This window comes from Ranitomeya variabilis, chromosome 3 (genome assembly GCF_051348905.1).
Source record: "Ranitomeya variabilis isolate aRanVar5 chromosome 3, aRanVar5.hap1, whole genome shotgun sequence".
Taxonomy (NCBI): Eukaryota; Metazoa; Chordata; class Amphibia; order Anura; family Dendrobatidae; genus Ranitomeya; species Ranitomeya variabilis.
In genome coordinates, this window is record NC_135234.1 from 247,908,394 (window position 1) to 247,926,095 (window position 17,702).

Sequence of the window (17,702 nt, forward strand, 5' to 3'; positions counted from 1 at the left end):
GATCTCGTTATGTGTGACAGCGACCAACGATCAGGCCCCTGCTGGGAGATCATTGGTCCATGGGAATGATCAGGACCTTTTTTTGGTCGCTGATCACCCGCTGTCATCGCTGGATCGGCGTGTGTGATGCCGATCCAGCGATGTGTTCACTTGTAACCAGGGTAAATATCGGGTTACTAAGTGCAGGGCCGCGCTTAGTAACCCGATATTTACCCTGGTTACCATTGTAAAAGTTAAAAAAAAAAAACAGTACATACTCACATTCTGATGTCTGTCACGTCCCCCGGCGTCCACAGGGTTGACTGTGTCAGCGCTGGCCGTAAAGCAGAGCACAGCGGTGATGTCACCGCTGTGCTCTGCTTTACGGCTGGCGCTGCCACATTCAGTGCAGGGAAGTCTTGGCAGCAGCACGTGCATATTAGCAGCGCTCTTGCCGAAAGCAGTTTTAACCCTGTGGACGCCGGGGGACGTGACAGACATCAGAATGTGAGTATGTACTGTTTTTTTTTTTTTACTTTTACAATGGTAACCAGGGTAAATATCGGGTTACTAAGCGCGGCCCTGCACTTAGTAACCCGATATTTACCCTGGTTACCTGGGTGCTGCAGGGGGACTTCGGCATCGTTGAAGACAGTTTCAACGATGCCGAAGTCGTTTCCCTGATCGTTGGTCGCTGGAGAGAGCTGTCTGTGTAACAGCTCCCCAGTGACCACACAACGACTTACCAACAATCACGGCCAAGTCGTATCGCTGGTCGTGATCGTTGGTAAGTCGTTTAGTGTAACGGTACCTTAAAGCAGAGAAGGAAAGACTGTGCAAATAGATTGAATGGTCAAGTAGTACTGCATAATCTCATCACCATTGTTTGCCATATCTTGATGTTGAACTAAAGGACACTGGGTAATTCTAAAAATAGCTTTCATGCCTTGAGTATAAAAAGACTCAGAGATCACATCATTGAGTCTGAAGTAATACAGAGCTACCAGCCAGACATTCTGCAAACCACCCAACAGACAAGAGAAATGACTGCAGCCAATTCATCATGGCACCATCACGAGGGACACTGATCTAGGATTCTATAGGATACAACCTAGGGGTTTTCGACTCCGGTTGGAAGGACACAGATCTGATCCAGTGACCATCTCTGCACCATGGATATGTTTGGAGAAATCCAGGGTTGGGACCCGCTGGTCGCCTGGTTCCATGGAGATGGTCAGATAAGCCAGGTGGTGACTCTCGTGTCAACTGGCTTTGGACCTTGTATGGACTCTACGGACAGTTCTTGGTCATCTCCCGATGCTTGTCGTTACCCCTTCTCTGTGCGTTCATCCACAGATGGAGAAGCGACCCTGGGAGCTCTGATATCACGTCATACTGGAAATACATGGAGACGCAGTGATCTTTTATATGCACCCATGTTACCCTGGGAGCCCTGACATCGTGTCATACTGGAAATACGTGGAGATGCAGTGATATTTTATATGCGCCCATGTAACCAAACAATTCCAGCCATGGTAGGATTGTTCTGTTTGCTATTGTGTGTTGTGGTTCAATAAAGTATTGCCACACTGTTTTACCTTAACCCTGTGTTGTCTGTGTAGTGTATTGCCCACGGGGAGATAGAGCGGGCGTTCAGTGGTATGAGTCTTGCTAAAGACAGCCGGGCCAGCGGACGAGAGCACCCACTGACCCCGTTTCTCCACACTGGTAATGACATCAAACTGATGGAAATCACAGGGCCCATACATGGTAATGACATCAAACTGACGGAAATCACGGGGCCCACAGATGGTGATACCAAACTGATGGAAATCACGGGCCCGCAGATGGTAATGAAATCAAACTGATGGTAATCACGGGGCCCGCAGATGGTAATGACATCAAACTGACGGAAATCACGGGGCCCACGGATGGTAATGACATCAAACTGATGGTAATCACGGGGCCCGCAGATGGTAATGACACCAAACTGATGGTAATCACCGGGCCCGCAGATGGTAATGACATCAAACTGATGGTAATCACGGGGCCCGCAGATGGTAATGACATCAAACTGACGGAAATCACGGGGCCCACGGATGGTAATGACATCAAAGTGATGGAAATCACGGACCCCGCAGGTGGTAATGACATCAAAGTGATGGAAATCACGGGCCCCGCAGGTGGTAATGACATCAAAGTGATGGAAATCACGGGCCCCGCAGGTGGTAATGACATCAAAGTGATGGAAATCACGGGCCCCGCAGGTGGTAATGACATCAAAGTGATGGAAATCACGGGCCCCGCAGGTGGTAATGACATAAAACTGATGGAAATCACGGGGCCCGCAGGTGGTAATGACATAAAACTGATGGAAATCACGGGGCCCGCAGGTGGTAATGACATCAAACTGATGGAAATCACAGGGCCCGCAGATGGTAATGACATCAAACTAATGGAAATCACGGGGCCCACAGATGGTAATGATATCAAACTGATGGAAATCACGGGGCCCACAGATGGTAATGATATCAAGCTGATGGAAATCACAGGACCCATAGATGATAATGACATCAAACTGATGGTAATCACGGGGCCCACAGATGGTAATGATATCAAACTGATGGAAATCACAGGGCCCACAGATGGTAATGATATCAAACTGATGGAAATCACAGGACCCATAGATGATAATGATATCAAACTGATGGAAATCACGGGGCCCACAGATGGTAATGATATCAAACTGATGGTAATCACAGGGCCTATAGATGGTAATGATATGAAAAAAGGAAATAACATTTCCCAAACCTGGTGCCACACACACAACTAGAGCAGCACCATTTGATATTCTATACGGGTAGATGTGGCGCCTACACTCAACACCAGGGGCCATTTGGAGGTTTATGCCGTCCTTCGGGGGCCATACAAATTGCACACTAACTCCGCCCATGAAGTACATCCTTGGAACGATGTCAGGACGTAATCTCTCATTGCGCGCTCCTCAGCGTTCAGTGGTGAACACAGCGTGCGCTGCTCACAGAACAGGAAGACATTAATGGGCCAGCAGCCATTAAACTACAGCTGCCGGCCCAAGCACTGGGGTCCCTGGGAACCTCCCCGGGGTTGGAAGATAAAGGTGACCACGGGCCTGAGATTGCCCACTGAAGGAATCATGATGTGGTGCTTAACATTAACATCTATCCCTCCTGTGATGACCAGAACTCTACCAATTTTCCATCTCAGTGCTGGAGTTTGAGTTGTGTAATTTAGGAGTACAGAGAACAGCAGCTTTAATGATTTTATACTGGTGAAATTGTGTATATCAGAAATAAGATAGAAATACAGTAGACTTTAAAATGTGTTGTGGCTGCAAAAATAACATTTGCTTATGTAGCTGCAGTTTTGTGATAACTGTAGTTACAGAAGACTTTATGAAAAATTCTAAGTAAAAGTGATGTGCGCTTTGGATGGCAGCATGGACGTCACAGTTTTCAGACATGGCATTAGTTGATTAAGCCGGCAGTGCACCAAAACAAGCTATATCAGACCCTGAATATTTAAGGCCAGCGTACATATTAGACCAGTGTAAGGTGTCTGGGGGTCTCCTGACTCTCCCCTGACAGATGCTAAAGGAGATGAGGATCCGGCTTGCCTGGATTTTGGACTATCAATTCTTTTGTACTCCGTGAAATAAAGCGCCACCTCGTAGAGAACACAGGAACGCTCCTGTGTATGGAGGAATCAGAAAGCCATCGTTCGGACGGCAGCTGGGACCTTTACATTTTCAAAATTCCAAAACAATAAAAGACCAAATATATAATATCCATCTATACAGGAAACTAATAAATCACTTGTTTTACATTGTATCTTCTCGCAGTAGGAATTAAAGAAAAATCTGTCTGGGATGGGGAACATAGGACCCTGCAGCCATAGTGGGAACCTGTCAGCAAATACAGTTTTAACTCCTTCATGACCCCAACTTTTTTCGGTTTTGCGTTTTCATTTTTTGCTCCCCTTCTTCTCATAGCCATAACTTTTTTATTTTTCCGTCAATATGGCCGTGTGAGGGCTTATTTTTTGCAGGACGAGTTGTACTTTTGAACGACAACATTGGTTTTACCATATCGGGTAATAGAAAAGAGGAAAAAAAATTCCAACTGAGGTGAAATTGCAAAAAAAGTGCAGTCCCATACTTGTTTATTGTTTGACTATTTTGCTAGGTTCACTAAATGCTAAAACTGATCTGCCATTATGATTCTCCAGGTCAGTACGAGTTCATAGACACCAAACATGTCTAGGTTATCTTTTATCTAAGTGGTAAAAAAAAAAAATTCCAAAGTTTCTAAAAAAATAAATAAATTTGAGCAATTTTCCGATACCCGTAGCATCTCCACTTTTCGTGATCTCTGGTTAGGTGAGGGCTTATTTTTTGCGTGCCGAGCTTATGTTTTTAATGATATCATTTTTATGCAGATACGATCTTTTGATCGCCCGTTATTGCGTTTTAATGCAATGTCATGGCGATCAAAAAATGTAATTCTGGAGTTTTGAATTTTTTTTCTCGCTACGCCGTTTAGTGATCAGGTTAATCCTTTTTTTTGATAGATCGGGCGATTCTGAGCACGGCAATACCAAATATGTGTATGTTTGATTTTTTTATTTTGAATGGGGCGAAAGGGGGGTGATTTGAACTTTTAAAAAATATTTTAAACTTTTTTTTTTTACTTTTGCCATGCTTTAATAGTCTCCATGGGAGACTAGAGGCTGGCATAGCCTGATCGGCTCTGCTACATACAGGCAATGCTCAGATCGCTCCTATGTAGCTAAATTACAGCATTGCTATGAGCGCCGACGAGGGTGGCGCTCATAGCAATCTGGCATCAACAACCATAGAGGTCTTCAGGAGACCTCAGGTTGTTATGCCAACACACCACTGACCCCTGATCACGTGACGGGGGTCAGCGATGCGCGCATTTCCAGCCCGATGGCCGGAAGCGCTAGTTAAATGACGCGGTCAGAGTTTGACAGCAGCATTTATCTAGTTAATAAGCGCAGGCGGATCACGATTCAACCCGCACCCACTGTGGGCACATGTCAGCTGTACAAAACAGCTGATATGTCCCGGCTTTGTTGCAGGCTCACTGCCAGAGCCCGCATCAAAGCGGGGTTCTGTCCTCAGACGGACTATTCAGTCCGAGGACAGAAAGGAGTTAAAGGGAACCTGTCACCTGAATTTGGCGGGACCGGTTTTGGGTCATATGGGCGGGGTTTTCGGGTGTTTGATTCACCCTTTCCTTACTCGCTGGCTGCATGCAGGCCGCAATATTGGATTGAAGTTCATGCTGTGTCCTCCGTAGTACACGCCTGCGCAAGGCAAGATTGCCTTGCGCAGGCGTGTACTACAGAGGACACAGCATGAACTTCAATCCAATATTGCGGCCAGTATGCAGCCAGCGGGTAAGGAAAGGGTGAATCAAACACCCGAAAACCCCGCCCATATGACCCAAAACCGGTCCCGCCAAATTCAGGTGACAGGTTCCCTTTAAACACGCGTGGCAGTCCAGCTGGAAGAGCAGAAGCAGGGAGAATTAAGTTATATTCCGCCTGCAGCTGCACATTTCTGTTCATCAGTGTAGTATCATCGCTCTGTAGTCTCTGCCCTTCACACTGATTGACAACCTGTTTTGCATACACATACACTGCAGAGCAAGCTGTCAAACGTGCAGGCGAGTGATTGCAGCTGTGCTCCCAGTGTACAGAGCTCTTAATTGCTCATAGTCCCCAACACTACTTTGACAAATGGAAATGAGCAGCTGCAGGCGGAATATAACTTCATTTTTTTCTCCCTATCAGACAGCCAAGTATGTTTCATATAGCATTTACCTGCAGATTACCACTATAGGCAACTTTAAATGAAAGATTCCCTTTAAAGTTACAATGGCACAGAAATGTACGAACTGTAGTTAAAACAGATAGATACTAGCCTTTGCACAGTAGAAGAACCCTCTGGAATGCATATTATGTGTGAAGTCCTGATATATTAGATGCATAATGGAACTCATTGCCACTACAGATGGAAACGTACCTCTTTATTTAGTCATGCAACCAATTTACAGATGAGGACAAAACAATAGATAAAAGGTTATTGAGCAAGATAGACATTTACAATAAATAAATGGATGGTAAGCGGCTGTGCGGGATCTTTTTAATTGAGGACATACTCCTTCAAGGTTTATTCCGTCACTGTTCACTTCTGCATTGGGAATTCTGTAGAACAGGACATGATGCCTTCCAGTCATGTAGGCGTCCTGTATCTGCAGACGTAAGCGGAACTGGTAAAGTCACCTTTCAATGTGAAAGTGAGTAGTGCCAGAATAACCACCCTCTAAAATTAGCTAAGCTGTAGGAATTGCACATCTATGGCAGTGTCTGGATAAACCATTAACAGGGGAATGGGGGGTTAGATAGCTTGTCCCCATAAATCGCACCATTCCATGTGTAGGATGCGGTGATTCCATATGTGTTCAATGAAGACATGCGGAATCACCGCGCGTACAGAAGCCAGCAGCGCTTTGGACGGAGTGGGGATCCACTGCGTTCAAAGCGCTGCCGGTACGCCATGTGGAAACATAGCCTTACACAAGCAGAATTCCAGGATCATTTCAATGATCTGCTTGTTTAGAACAGAAACTAGTTTTGATCATAAGACTAAGCATTTGCAGTTCAGTGTATTGTTTTATCAGGACTGAGCTGAAAGTCAGTAATTAATGTTTTATAACCATATTTCCTTCAGAATCTTGTGTGAACATGTTGTTGAGGGCCTCTTCATCACACACAGTCTGTAGAGTTCCTTTCATAGGACTTCTTGTGTCCCAGGTGACATTAGTTTTGTCCAGCAATGGTACTGATGAGAAGGTATTCGCAGGTCGTTCACTTGGAAACCTGTGACAGATCACTTTGTTACCTTGTGTATCCTGCGTGAAAAGCTGACTTTCAGACTGACTTGGAAGAAACAGGCTTTCTTCTTTATAATCCCCCTGAGGACATGTAGAAAGTAAAGCGTCAGATAAGTTATTCTGTGTCTTGGATCTCAAACTTGTTGCCCCGTAGTTTGTAGGAGGCTTCAGAGATTTCTTTTGTGCTCTTGAAGCATTGGGGAAGTATCCAGCACTGTGACCAGGTTTATCAAGCACACAGCTCCAGTCAGTCTTAATTTGTCCTGAACTTTTATTTTCTGTATTGCTCTGTATTTTATATGAAGAGAAGATTTCCAGTTTTTCATGTTCACGATAGGTTTGTGTCAAACACGTAGAAGGTCCTGGTGAGAATTAAATACATAAATTACCATAAAATGCTTGCCAAAAGGGTACATGCACTTTAGACTTCTGCTGTCACTTGTGTGTGGAGCTTCTATGACTGTTAAAGGGAACCTGTCAGCACACACACACACACACACACACACACACACACACACACACACACGTACATACACACACTCTCTCGAGTATAAGCCGAGATTTTCAGCCCAAAAAAATGGTCTGAAAGTGCCCCTCTCGGCTTATACTTGAGTCATGGGAGGCAGGGGGTCGGCGGGTGAGGGGGAGCGACACCTGTCAAATACTCACCTGCTCCCAGCACGGTCCCTGCATGTCCCACGGTCTTGGGGCGAGGCAGCTTCTTCCCCTGTTCAGCGGTCACTGGTACCGCTCATTAAAGTTATGGATATGGACTCCACTCCCATTGGGGTGGAGCCACATTCATTACTGTAATGAGCGGTACCATGTGACCGCTCACTACAGGAAGAAGCTGCCGCTCCCGGAGACGTGGGACATGCAGGGACCGCGTCGGGAGCAGGTGAGTATTTCATATTCACCTTCCCTCGTTCCACTGCCGCCTCGTCTTACACATCCTCTGCAGTGACTGTTCAGGTCAGAGGGCGCGCTGACGTACTAGTGTGTGCGCCGCCCTCTGCCTGAACAGTCAGTGCGGAGAGACGGGACGCTGAGGAGCAGCGACGAGAGGGGAGTATGTCATTTTTTTTTTTCTTTTTTAGTGCAGCAGCAGCATTACATGTGGCACAATGCTATATGGAGCGTCTATGGGGCCATAAAGAACTGCATGGAGCATTATATGGAGCATCTATGGGGCCATAAAGAACTGCATGGAGCATTATATGGGGCATCTATGGGGCCATAAAGAACTGCATAGAGCATTATATGGGGCATCTATGGGGCCATAAAGAACTGCATAGAGCATTATATGGGGCATATTTGTATATGGAGCATCTTATGGGGCCATAATGAACTGTATGGAGCATTATATGGGGCCATAAATAACTGTATGGAGCATCTATGGGGCCATAATGAACTGCATGGAGCATTATATGGGGCATCTATGGGGCCATAAAGAACTGCATAGAGCATTATATGGGGCATATTTGTATATGGAGCATCTTATGGGGCCATAATGAACTGAATGGAGCATTATATGGGGCATATTTGCATATGGAGCATCTTATGGGGCCATAATGAACTGTATGGAGCATTATATGGGGCCTATTTTGTATGGAGCATCTTATGGGGCCATAATGAACTGTATGGAGCATTATATGGGGCTCCTGATTCAATATGGATATTCAAAAACACTTAACCTACTGACGTCTCAATTAATTTTACTTTTATTGGTATCCATTTTTATTTTTGAAATTTACCAGTAGCTGCTGCATTTCCCACCCTAGGCTTATGCTCGAGTCAATAAGTTTTACCGTTTTTTTGTTGCAAAATTAGGGAGGGGGGTCGTCGGCTTATACTCGAGTATATACGGTGTGTCTATCTATCTATCTATATAGCACTTTATTGATTTTGATAGATCATGGAATATTTAGTATAGAGTATACACTGTATGTGTGCCTTTACTTAACAGTATTAACTGAATCTACGTAGCACTTTATTTATTCTGATTTAAATCTGATTATATATGGTGCCCTGCTCTCCTTGTTTTTAGTATTGTTATATGTTTTTTATCATGTTTTGTGTTAAATTAGATTGGTGTCTTTAATAAAAACTATGTATATTATGAAGACAATATTGTGCATTATGTGGTTATTATGGATTTAGTTGTTAAAGTGGTTTTTTTGGAATAAGATTTTGTTGTCTACTTGAATTAGATTTATTATACTATTGATAGGTTATGCTTACTCCTATATTCTTTGGTTTAAACACTGATCCTCAATGACCTGCCCTAGAGTTTACGTAATGATTATTATATACACATCTTGGGAAAAAAAAAAAAAGTGTATGAAGAATAAGTTATATTCTCACTTTGTTAACCCCTTCACCACCAAGGGTGGTTTGCACGTTAATGACCGGGCCAATTTTTACAATTCTGACCACTGTCCCTTTATGAGGTTATAACTCTGGAACGCTTCAACGGATCTTGGCGATTCTGACACTGTTTTCTCGTGACATATTGTACTTCATGTTAGTGGTAAAATTTCTTCGATATAACTTGCGTTTATTTGTGAAAAAAACGAATATTTGGCGAAAATTTTGAAAATTTCGCAATTTTCCAACTTTGAATTTTTATGCCCTTAAATCACAGACATATGTCACACAAAATACTTAATAAATAACATTTCCCACATGTCTACTTTACATCAGCACAATTTTGGAACCAAAATTTTTTTTTGTGACGGAGTTATAAGGGTTAAAAGTTGACCAGCAATTTCTCATTTTTACAACACCATTTTTTTTTTAGGGACCACATCTCATTTGAAGTCATTTTGACGGGTCTATATGATAGAAAATACCCAAGTGTGACACCATTCTAAAAACTGCACCCCTCAAGGTACTCAAAACCACTTTTAAGAAGTTTATTAACCCTTCAGGTGTTTCACAGGAATTTTTGGAATGTTTAAATAAAAATGAACATTTAACTTTTTTTCACACAAAATTTATTTCAGCTCCAATTTGTTTTATTTTACCAAGGGTAACAGGAGAAAATAGACCCCAAAAGTTGTTGTACAATTTGTCCTGAGTACGCTGATACCCCATATGTGGGGGTAAACCACAGTTTGGGCGCATGGCAGAGCTTGGAAGCAAAGGAGCGCCATTTTACTTTTCAATGCAAAATTGACTGGAATTGAGATGGGACGCCATGTTGCATTTGGAGAGCCCCTGATGTGCCTAAACATTGAAACCCCTAACAAGTGACACCATTTTGGAAAGTAGACCCCCTAAGGAACTTATCTAGATGTGTGGTGAGCACTTTGACCCAACAAGTGCTTTACAGAAGTTTATAATGCAGAGCCGTAAAAATAAAAAATCATATTTTTTCACAAAAATGATCTTTTCACCCCCAATTTTTTATTTTCCCAAGGGTGAGAGAAGAAATTGGACCCCAAAAATTGTTGTGCAATTTGTCCTGAGTACGCTGATACCCCATATGTGGGTGTAAACCATTGTTTGGGCGCAGGGCAGAGCTCGGAAGGGAAGGAGCGCCATTTGACTTTTCAATGCAAAATTGACTGGAATTGAGATGGGACGCCATGTTGCATTTAGAGAGCCCTTGATGTGCCTAAACATTGAAACCCCTAACAAGTGACACCATTTTGGAAAGTAGACCCCCTAAGGAACTTATCTAGATGTGTGGTGAGCACTTTGACCCAACAAGTGCTTTACAGAAGTTTATAATGCAGAGCCGTAAAAATAAAAAATCATATTTTTTCACAAAAATGATCTTTTCACCCCCAATTTTTTATTTTCCCAAGGGTAAGAGAAGAAATTGGACCCCAAAAATTGTTGTGCAATTTGTCCTGAGTACACTGATACCCCATATGTGGGTGTAAACCATTGTTTGGGCGCAGGGCAGAGCTCAGAAGGGAAGGAGCGCCATTTGACTTTTCAATGCAAAATTGACTGGAATTGAGATGGGACGCCATGTTGCGTTTGGAGAGCCCCTAATGTGCCTAAACATTGAAACCCCCCACGAGTGACACCATTTTGGAAAGTAGACCCCCTAAGGAACTTATCTAGATGTGTTTTGAGAGCTTTGAACCCCCAAGTGTTTCACTACAGTTTATAACGCAGAGCCGTGAAAATAAAAATTATTTTTTTTTTTCACAAAAATGATTTTTTAGCCCCCAGTTTTGTATTTTCACAAGGGTATCAGGATAAATTGGACCCTAAAAGTTGTTGTCCAATTTGTCCTGAGTACGCTGATACCCCCTATGTGGGGGGGAACCACTGTTTGGGCGCATGACAGAGCTCGGAAGGGAAGGAGCGCCATTTGGAATGCAGACTTAAATGGATTGGTCTGCAGGCGTCACGTTGCATTTGCAGAGCCCCTGATGTACCCAAACAGTACAAACCCCCCACAAGTGACCCCATATTGGAAACTAGACCCCCCAAGGAACTTATCTAGATGTGTTGTGAGAACTTTGAACCCCCAAGTGTTTCACTACAGTTTATAACGCAGAGCCGTGAAAATAAAAATTATTATTTTTTTCACAAAAATGATTTTTTAGCCCCCAGTTTTGTATTTTCACAAGGGTATCAGGATAAAATGGACCCTAAAAGTTGTTGTCCAATTTGTCCTGAGTACGCTGATACCCCCTATGTGGGGGGGGAACCACTGTTTGGGCGCATGACAGAGCTCGGAAGGGAAGGAGCGCCATTTGGAATGCAGACTTAAATGGATTGGTCTGCAGGCGTCACGTTGCATTTGCAGAGCCCCTGATGTACCCAAATAGTACAAACCCCCCACAAGTGACCCCATATTGGAAACTAGACCTCCCAAGGAACTTATCTAGATGTGTTGTGAGAACTTTGAACCCCCAAGTGTTTCACTACAGTTTACAACGCAGAGCCGTGAAAATAAAACATTTTTTTTTTCCCACAAAAATGATTTTTAGCCCCCCAAATTTTTATTTTCCCAAGGATAACAAGAGAACTTGGACCCCAGAAGTTGTTGTTCAATTTGTCCCTAGTACGCTGATACCCCATATGTTGGGGTAAACCCCTTTTTGGACGCACGGGAGAGCTCGGAAGGGAAGGAGCACTGTTTTACTTTTTCAACGCAGAATTGGCTGGAATTGAGATTGGACGCCATGTCGCGTTTGGAGAGCCCCTGATGTGCCTGAACAGTGGAAACTCCCCAATTCTACCTGAAACCCTACCCCTAACCGTTTACTGAACATTTTCTGACAGTCATAAGTGCCACGTATTTAAGTGCCACGTATTTAAGAGCCACGTATTTAAGTGCCACGTATTTAAGTGCCACGTATTTAAGTGCCACGATATTTCAGTGCCACGTATTTCAGTGCCACGTATTTCAGTGCAACGTATTTCAGGCACTGAAAAATACGTGGCACGTAAATACGTGGCACTTAACCCCTTCACCCCCAAGGGTGGTTTGCACGTTAATGACCGGGCCAATTTTTACAATTCTGACCACTGTCCCTTTATGAGGCTATAACTCTGGAACGCTTTGACGGATCTTGGCGATTCTGACATTGTTTTCTCGTGACATATTGTACTTCATGTTAGTGGTAAAATTTCTTTGATATAACTTGCGTTTATTTGTGAAAAAAATGGAAATTTGGCGAAAATTTTGAAAATTTTGCAATTTTCCAACTTTGAATTTTTATGCCCTTAAATCACAGACATATGTCACGCAAAATACTTAATAAGTAACATTTCCCACATGTCTACTTTACATCAGTACAATTTTGGAACCAAAATTTTTTTTTGTGACGGAGTTATAAGGGTTAAAAGTTGACCAGCAATTTCTCATTTTTACAACACCATTTTTTTTTAGGGACCACATCTCATTTGAAGTCATTTTGACGGGTCTATATGATAGAAAATACCCAAGTGTGACACCATTCTAAAAACTGCACCCCTCAAGGTGCTCAAAACCACATTCAAGAAGTTTATTAACCCTTCAGGTGTTTCACAGGAATTTTTGGAATGTTTAAATAAAAATGAACATTTAACTTTTTTTCACACAAAATTTATTTCAGCTCCAATTTGTTTTATTTTACCAAGGGTAACAGGAGAAAATGGACCCCCAAAGTTGTTGTACAATTTGTCCTGAGTACGCTGATACCCCATATGTGGGGGTAAACCACTGTTTGGGCGTATGGCAGAGCTCGGAAGGAAAGGAGCGCCATTTGACTTTTCAATGCAAAATTGACTGGAATTGAGATGGGACGCCATGTTGTGTTTGGAGAGCCCCTGATGTGCCTAAACACTGAAACCCCCTACAAGTGACACCATTTTGGAAAGTAGACCCCCTAAGGAACTTATCTTGATGTGTGGTGAGCACTTTGACCCACCAAGTGCTTCACAGAAGTTTATAATGCAGAGCCGTAAAAATAAAAAATCATATTTTTTCACAAAAATGATCTTTTCGCCCCCAATTTTTTATTTTCCCAAGGGTAAGAGAAGAAATTGGACCCCAAAAAATGTTGTGCAATTTGTCCTGAGTACGCTGATACCCCATATGTGGGTGTAAACCATTGTTTGGGCGCATGGCAGAGCTTGGAAGTGAAGGAGCGCCATTTGACTTTTCAATGCAAAATTGACTGGAATTGAGATGGGACGCCATGTTGCGTTTGGAGAGCTCCTGATGTGCCTAAACATTGAAACTCCCTACAAGTGACACCATTTTGGAAAGTAGACCCCCTAAGGAACTTATCTAGATGTGTGGTGAGCACTTTGACCCACCAAGTGCTTCACAGAAGTTTATAATGCAGAGCCGTAAAAATAAAAAATCATATTTTTTCACAAAAATGATCTTTTCGCCCCCAATTTTTTATTTTCCCAAGGGTAAGAGAAGAAATTGGACCCCAAAAAATGTTGTGCAATTTGTCCTGAGTACGCTGATACCCCATATGTGGGTGTAAACCATTGTTTGGGCGCATGGCAGAGCTTGGAAGTGAAGGAGCGCCATTTGACTTTTCAATGCAAAATTGACTGGAATTGAGATGGGACGCCATGTCGCGCTTGGAGAGCCCCTAATGTGCCTACACATTGAAACTCCCTACAAGTGACACCATTTTGGAAAGTAGACCCCCTAAGGAACTTATCTAGATGTGTTTTGAGAGCTTTGAACCCCCAAGTGTTTCACTACAGATTATAACGCAGAGCCGTGAAAATAATTTTTTTTTTTTTCTCAAAAATGATTTTTTAGCCCCCAGCTTTGTATTTTTACAAGGGTAACAGAATAAATTGGACCCCAAAATTTGTTGTCCAATTTGTCCTGAGTACGCTGATACCCCATATGTGGGGGGGAACCACTGTTTGGGCGCATGACAGAGCTCGGAAGGGAAGGAGCGCCATTTGGAATGCAGCCTTAAATGGATTGGTCTGCAGGCGTCACGTTGCATTTGCAGAGCCCCTGATGTACCCAAACAGTACAAACCCCCCACAAGTGACCCCATATTGGAAACTAGACCTCCCAAGGAACTTATCTAGATGTGTTGTGAGAACTTTGAACCCCCAAGTGTTTCACTACAGTTTATAACGCAGAGCCGTGAAAATAAAACATCTTTTTTTTCCCCACAAAAATGATTTTTAGCCCCCCAAATTTTTATTTTCCTAAGGATAACAAGAGAGCTTGGACCCCAGAAGTTGTTGTTCAATTTGTCCCGAGTACGCTGATAACACATATGTTGGGGTAAACCCCTTTTTGGGCGCACGGGAGAGCTCGGAAGGGAAGGAGCACTGTTTTACTTTTTCAACGCAGAATTGGCTGGAATTGAGATTGGACGCCATGTCGCGCTTGGAGAGCCCCTGATGTGCCTGGACAGTGGAAACTCCCCAATTCTACCTGAAACCCTAACCCAAACACACCCCTAACCCTAATCCCAACGGTAACCCTAACCACACCCCTAGCCCTGACACACCCATAATTCTAATCCCAACCCTAATCCAAACGTAAATGTAATCCAAACCCTAACCCTAACTTTAGCCCCAACCCTAACTTTAGCCCCAACCCTAACTTTAGCCCCAACCCTAACTTTAGCCCCAACCCTAGCCCTAACCCTAACCCTACCCCTAACCCTAAACGTGACTGAAATACGTGGCACTGAAATACGTGGCACTGAAATACGTGGCACTGAAATACGTGGCACTGAAATACGTGGCACTGAAATACGTGGCACTGAAATACGTGGCACTGAAATACGTGGCACTGAAATACGTGGCACTGAAATACGTGGCACTGAAATACGTGGCACTTAAATATGTGATACGTGGCACTTAAATACGTGGCACTGAAACACGTGGCACTGAAATACGTGATACGTGGCACTGAAATACGTGGCACTGAAATACGTGGCACTGAAATACGTGGCACTGAAATACGTGGCACTTAAATATGTGATACGTGGCACTTAAATACGTGGCACTGAAACACGTGGCATTGAAATACGTGATACGTGGCACTGAAATACGTGGCACTGAAATACGTGGCACTGAAATACGTGGCACTGAAACACGTGCAACTGAAATACGTGGTACTAAAATATGTGGCACTGAAATACGTGATACGTGGCACTGAAATACGTGATACGTGGCACTGAAATACGTGGCACTGAAATATGTGATACGTGGCACTTAAATACGTGGCACTGAAACACGTGGCACTGAAATACGTGATACGTGGCACTGAAATACGTGATACGTGGCACTGAAATACGTGGCACTGAAATACGTGGCACTGAAATACGTGGCACTGAAATATGTGATACGTGGCACTGAAATACGTGATACGTGGCACTGAAATACGTGGCACTGAAATACGTGGCACTGAAATATGTGATACGTGGCACTTAAATACGTGGCACTGAAACACGTGGCACTGAAATACGTGATACGTGGCACTGAAATACGTGATACGTGGCACTGAAATACGTGGCACTGAAATACGTGGCACTGAAATACGTGGCACTGAAATATGTGATACGTGGCACTGAAATATGTGGCACTGAAATACGTGGCACTGAAATACGTGGCACTGAAATACGTGGCACTGAAATATGTGATACGTGGCACTGAAATACGTGATACGTGGCACTGAAATACGTGGCACTGAAATACGTGGCACTGAAATATGTGATACGTGGCACTGAAATACGTGGCACTGAAATACGTGGCACTGAAATATGTGATACGTGGCACTTAAATACGTGGCACTGAAACACGTGGCACTGAAATACGTGATACGTGGCACTGAAATACGTGATACGTGGCACTGAAATACGTGGCACTGAAACACGTGGCACTGAAATACGTGATACGTTGCCCTGAAATACATGGCACTGAAATACGTGGCACTGAAATACGTGGCACTGAAATACGTGGCACTATGACTGTCAGAAAATGTTCATTAAACGGTTAGGGGTGAGGTTAGGGGTAGAGTTAGGGTTTGGATCCCTTTATCACCTTGATGGTGGTGGGTGGCTTTTCAGTGTGTTTTCTGTTTTTTTTCGATAAAAATGCATGCGTTTTTAACGCAAACAAACGCATGTGCTTAAAAACACCAAGAAAATACTGCAGGTTGTATTTCTGAAAATTAACGCATGCAGAAAAAAACCGCATGCGTTTGAAAACGCGACCAAACGTCTACAAAAAAACGCATGCGTTTTCAATGTTAAATATAGGGAAAAAACGCATGCGTTTTTTTGTGCAAAAAACGCTGCAGACAAAAACGCAAGTGTGAAACCAGCGACGCTTTTTATAGCAAAAAAGTTTTTGCGTCTCCACATTTTGAGAGCTATAATTTTTCCACATTTTGCTCCACAGAGTCATGTGAGGTCTTGTTTTTTGCGGGACGAGTTGACGTTTTTATTGGTAACATTTTCGGACACGTGACCGTTTTTGATCGCTTTTTATTCCGATTTTTGTGAGGCAGAATGACCAAAAACCAGCAATTCCTGAATTTCTTTTGGGAGAGGCGTTTATACCGTTCCGCGTTTGGTAAAATTGATAAAGCAGTTTTATTCGTCGGGTCAGTATGATTACAGCGATATCTCATTTATATCATTTTTTTATGTTTTGGCGCTTTTATACGATAAAAACTATTTTATAGAAAAAATAATTATTTTGGTATCGCTTTTTTCTCAGGACTATAACTTTTTTATTTTTTTGCTGATGATGCTGTATGGCGGCTTGTTTTTTGCGGGACAAGATGACGTTTTCAGCGGTACCATGGATATTTATATCAGTCTTTTTGATCGCGTGTTATTCCACTTTTTGTTCGGCGGTATGGTAATAAAGCGTTGTTTTTTGCCTCGTTTTTTGTTTTTTTTTCTTACGGTGTTTACTGAAGGGGTTAACTAGTGGGGCAGTTTTATAGGTGGGGTCGTTACGGACGCGGCGATACTAAATATGTGTACTTTTATTGTTTTTTTTTTTTATTTAGATAAAGAAATGTATTTATGGGAATAATATTTTTATTTTTTTTTTCATTATTTTGGAATATTTTTTTTTACACATTTGGAAATTTTTTTTTTTTACTTTTTTACTTTGCCCCAGGGGGGGACAATACAGATCGGTGATCTGCCAGTTTGCATAGCACTCTGACAGATCACTGATCTGCGAGAAGTGCAGGCTGCTTCACAGTGCCTGCTCTGAGCAGGCTTCTGTGAAGTCACCTCCCTCCCTGCAGGACCCGGATCCGCGGCCATCTTGGATCCGGGTCTGGAGCAGGCAGGG

At 43.1% G+C, this 17,702-nt stretch overlaps 1 protein-coding gene across 2 annotated transcripts in view; it reads right to left on the minus strand.

The window, feature by feature from the left end:
- Positions 1 to 6,043: 6,043 nt before the first annotated feature.
- AUNIP (aurora kinase A and ninein interacting protein) overlaps positions 6,044 to 17,702 on the minus strand; it is a 35,572-nt gene continuing 23,913 nt past the window's right edge. For both annotated transcript variants that reach the window (XM_077295348.1, XM_077295349.1), the window contains one exon: positions 6,044 to 7,300. In XM_077295348.1, coding sequence (XP_077151463.1) covers positions 6,747 to 7,300 — 554 coding nt within the window. In that variant the 3' untranslated portion in view covers positions 6,044 to 6,746. The remainder of the gene's footprint in view (positions 7,301 to 17,702) is intronic.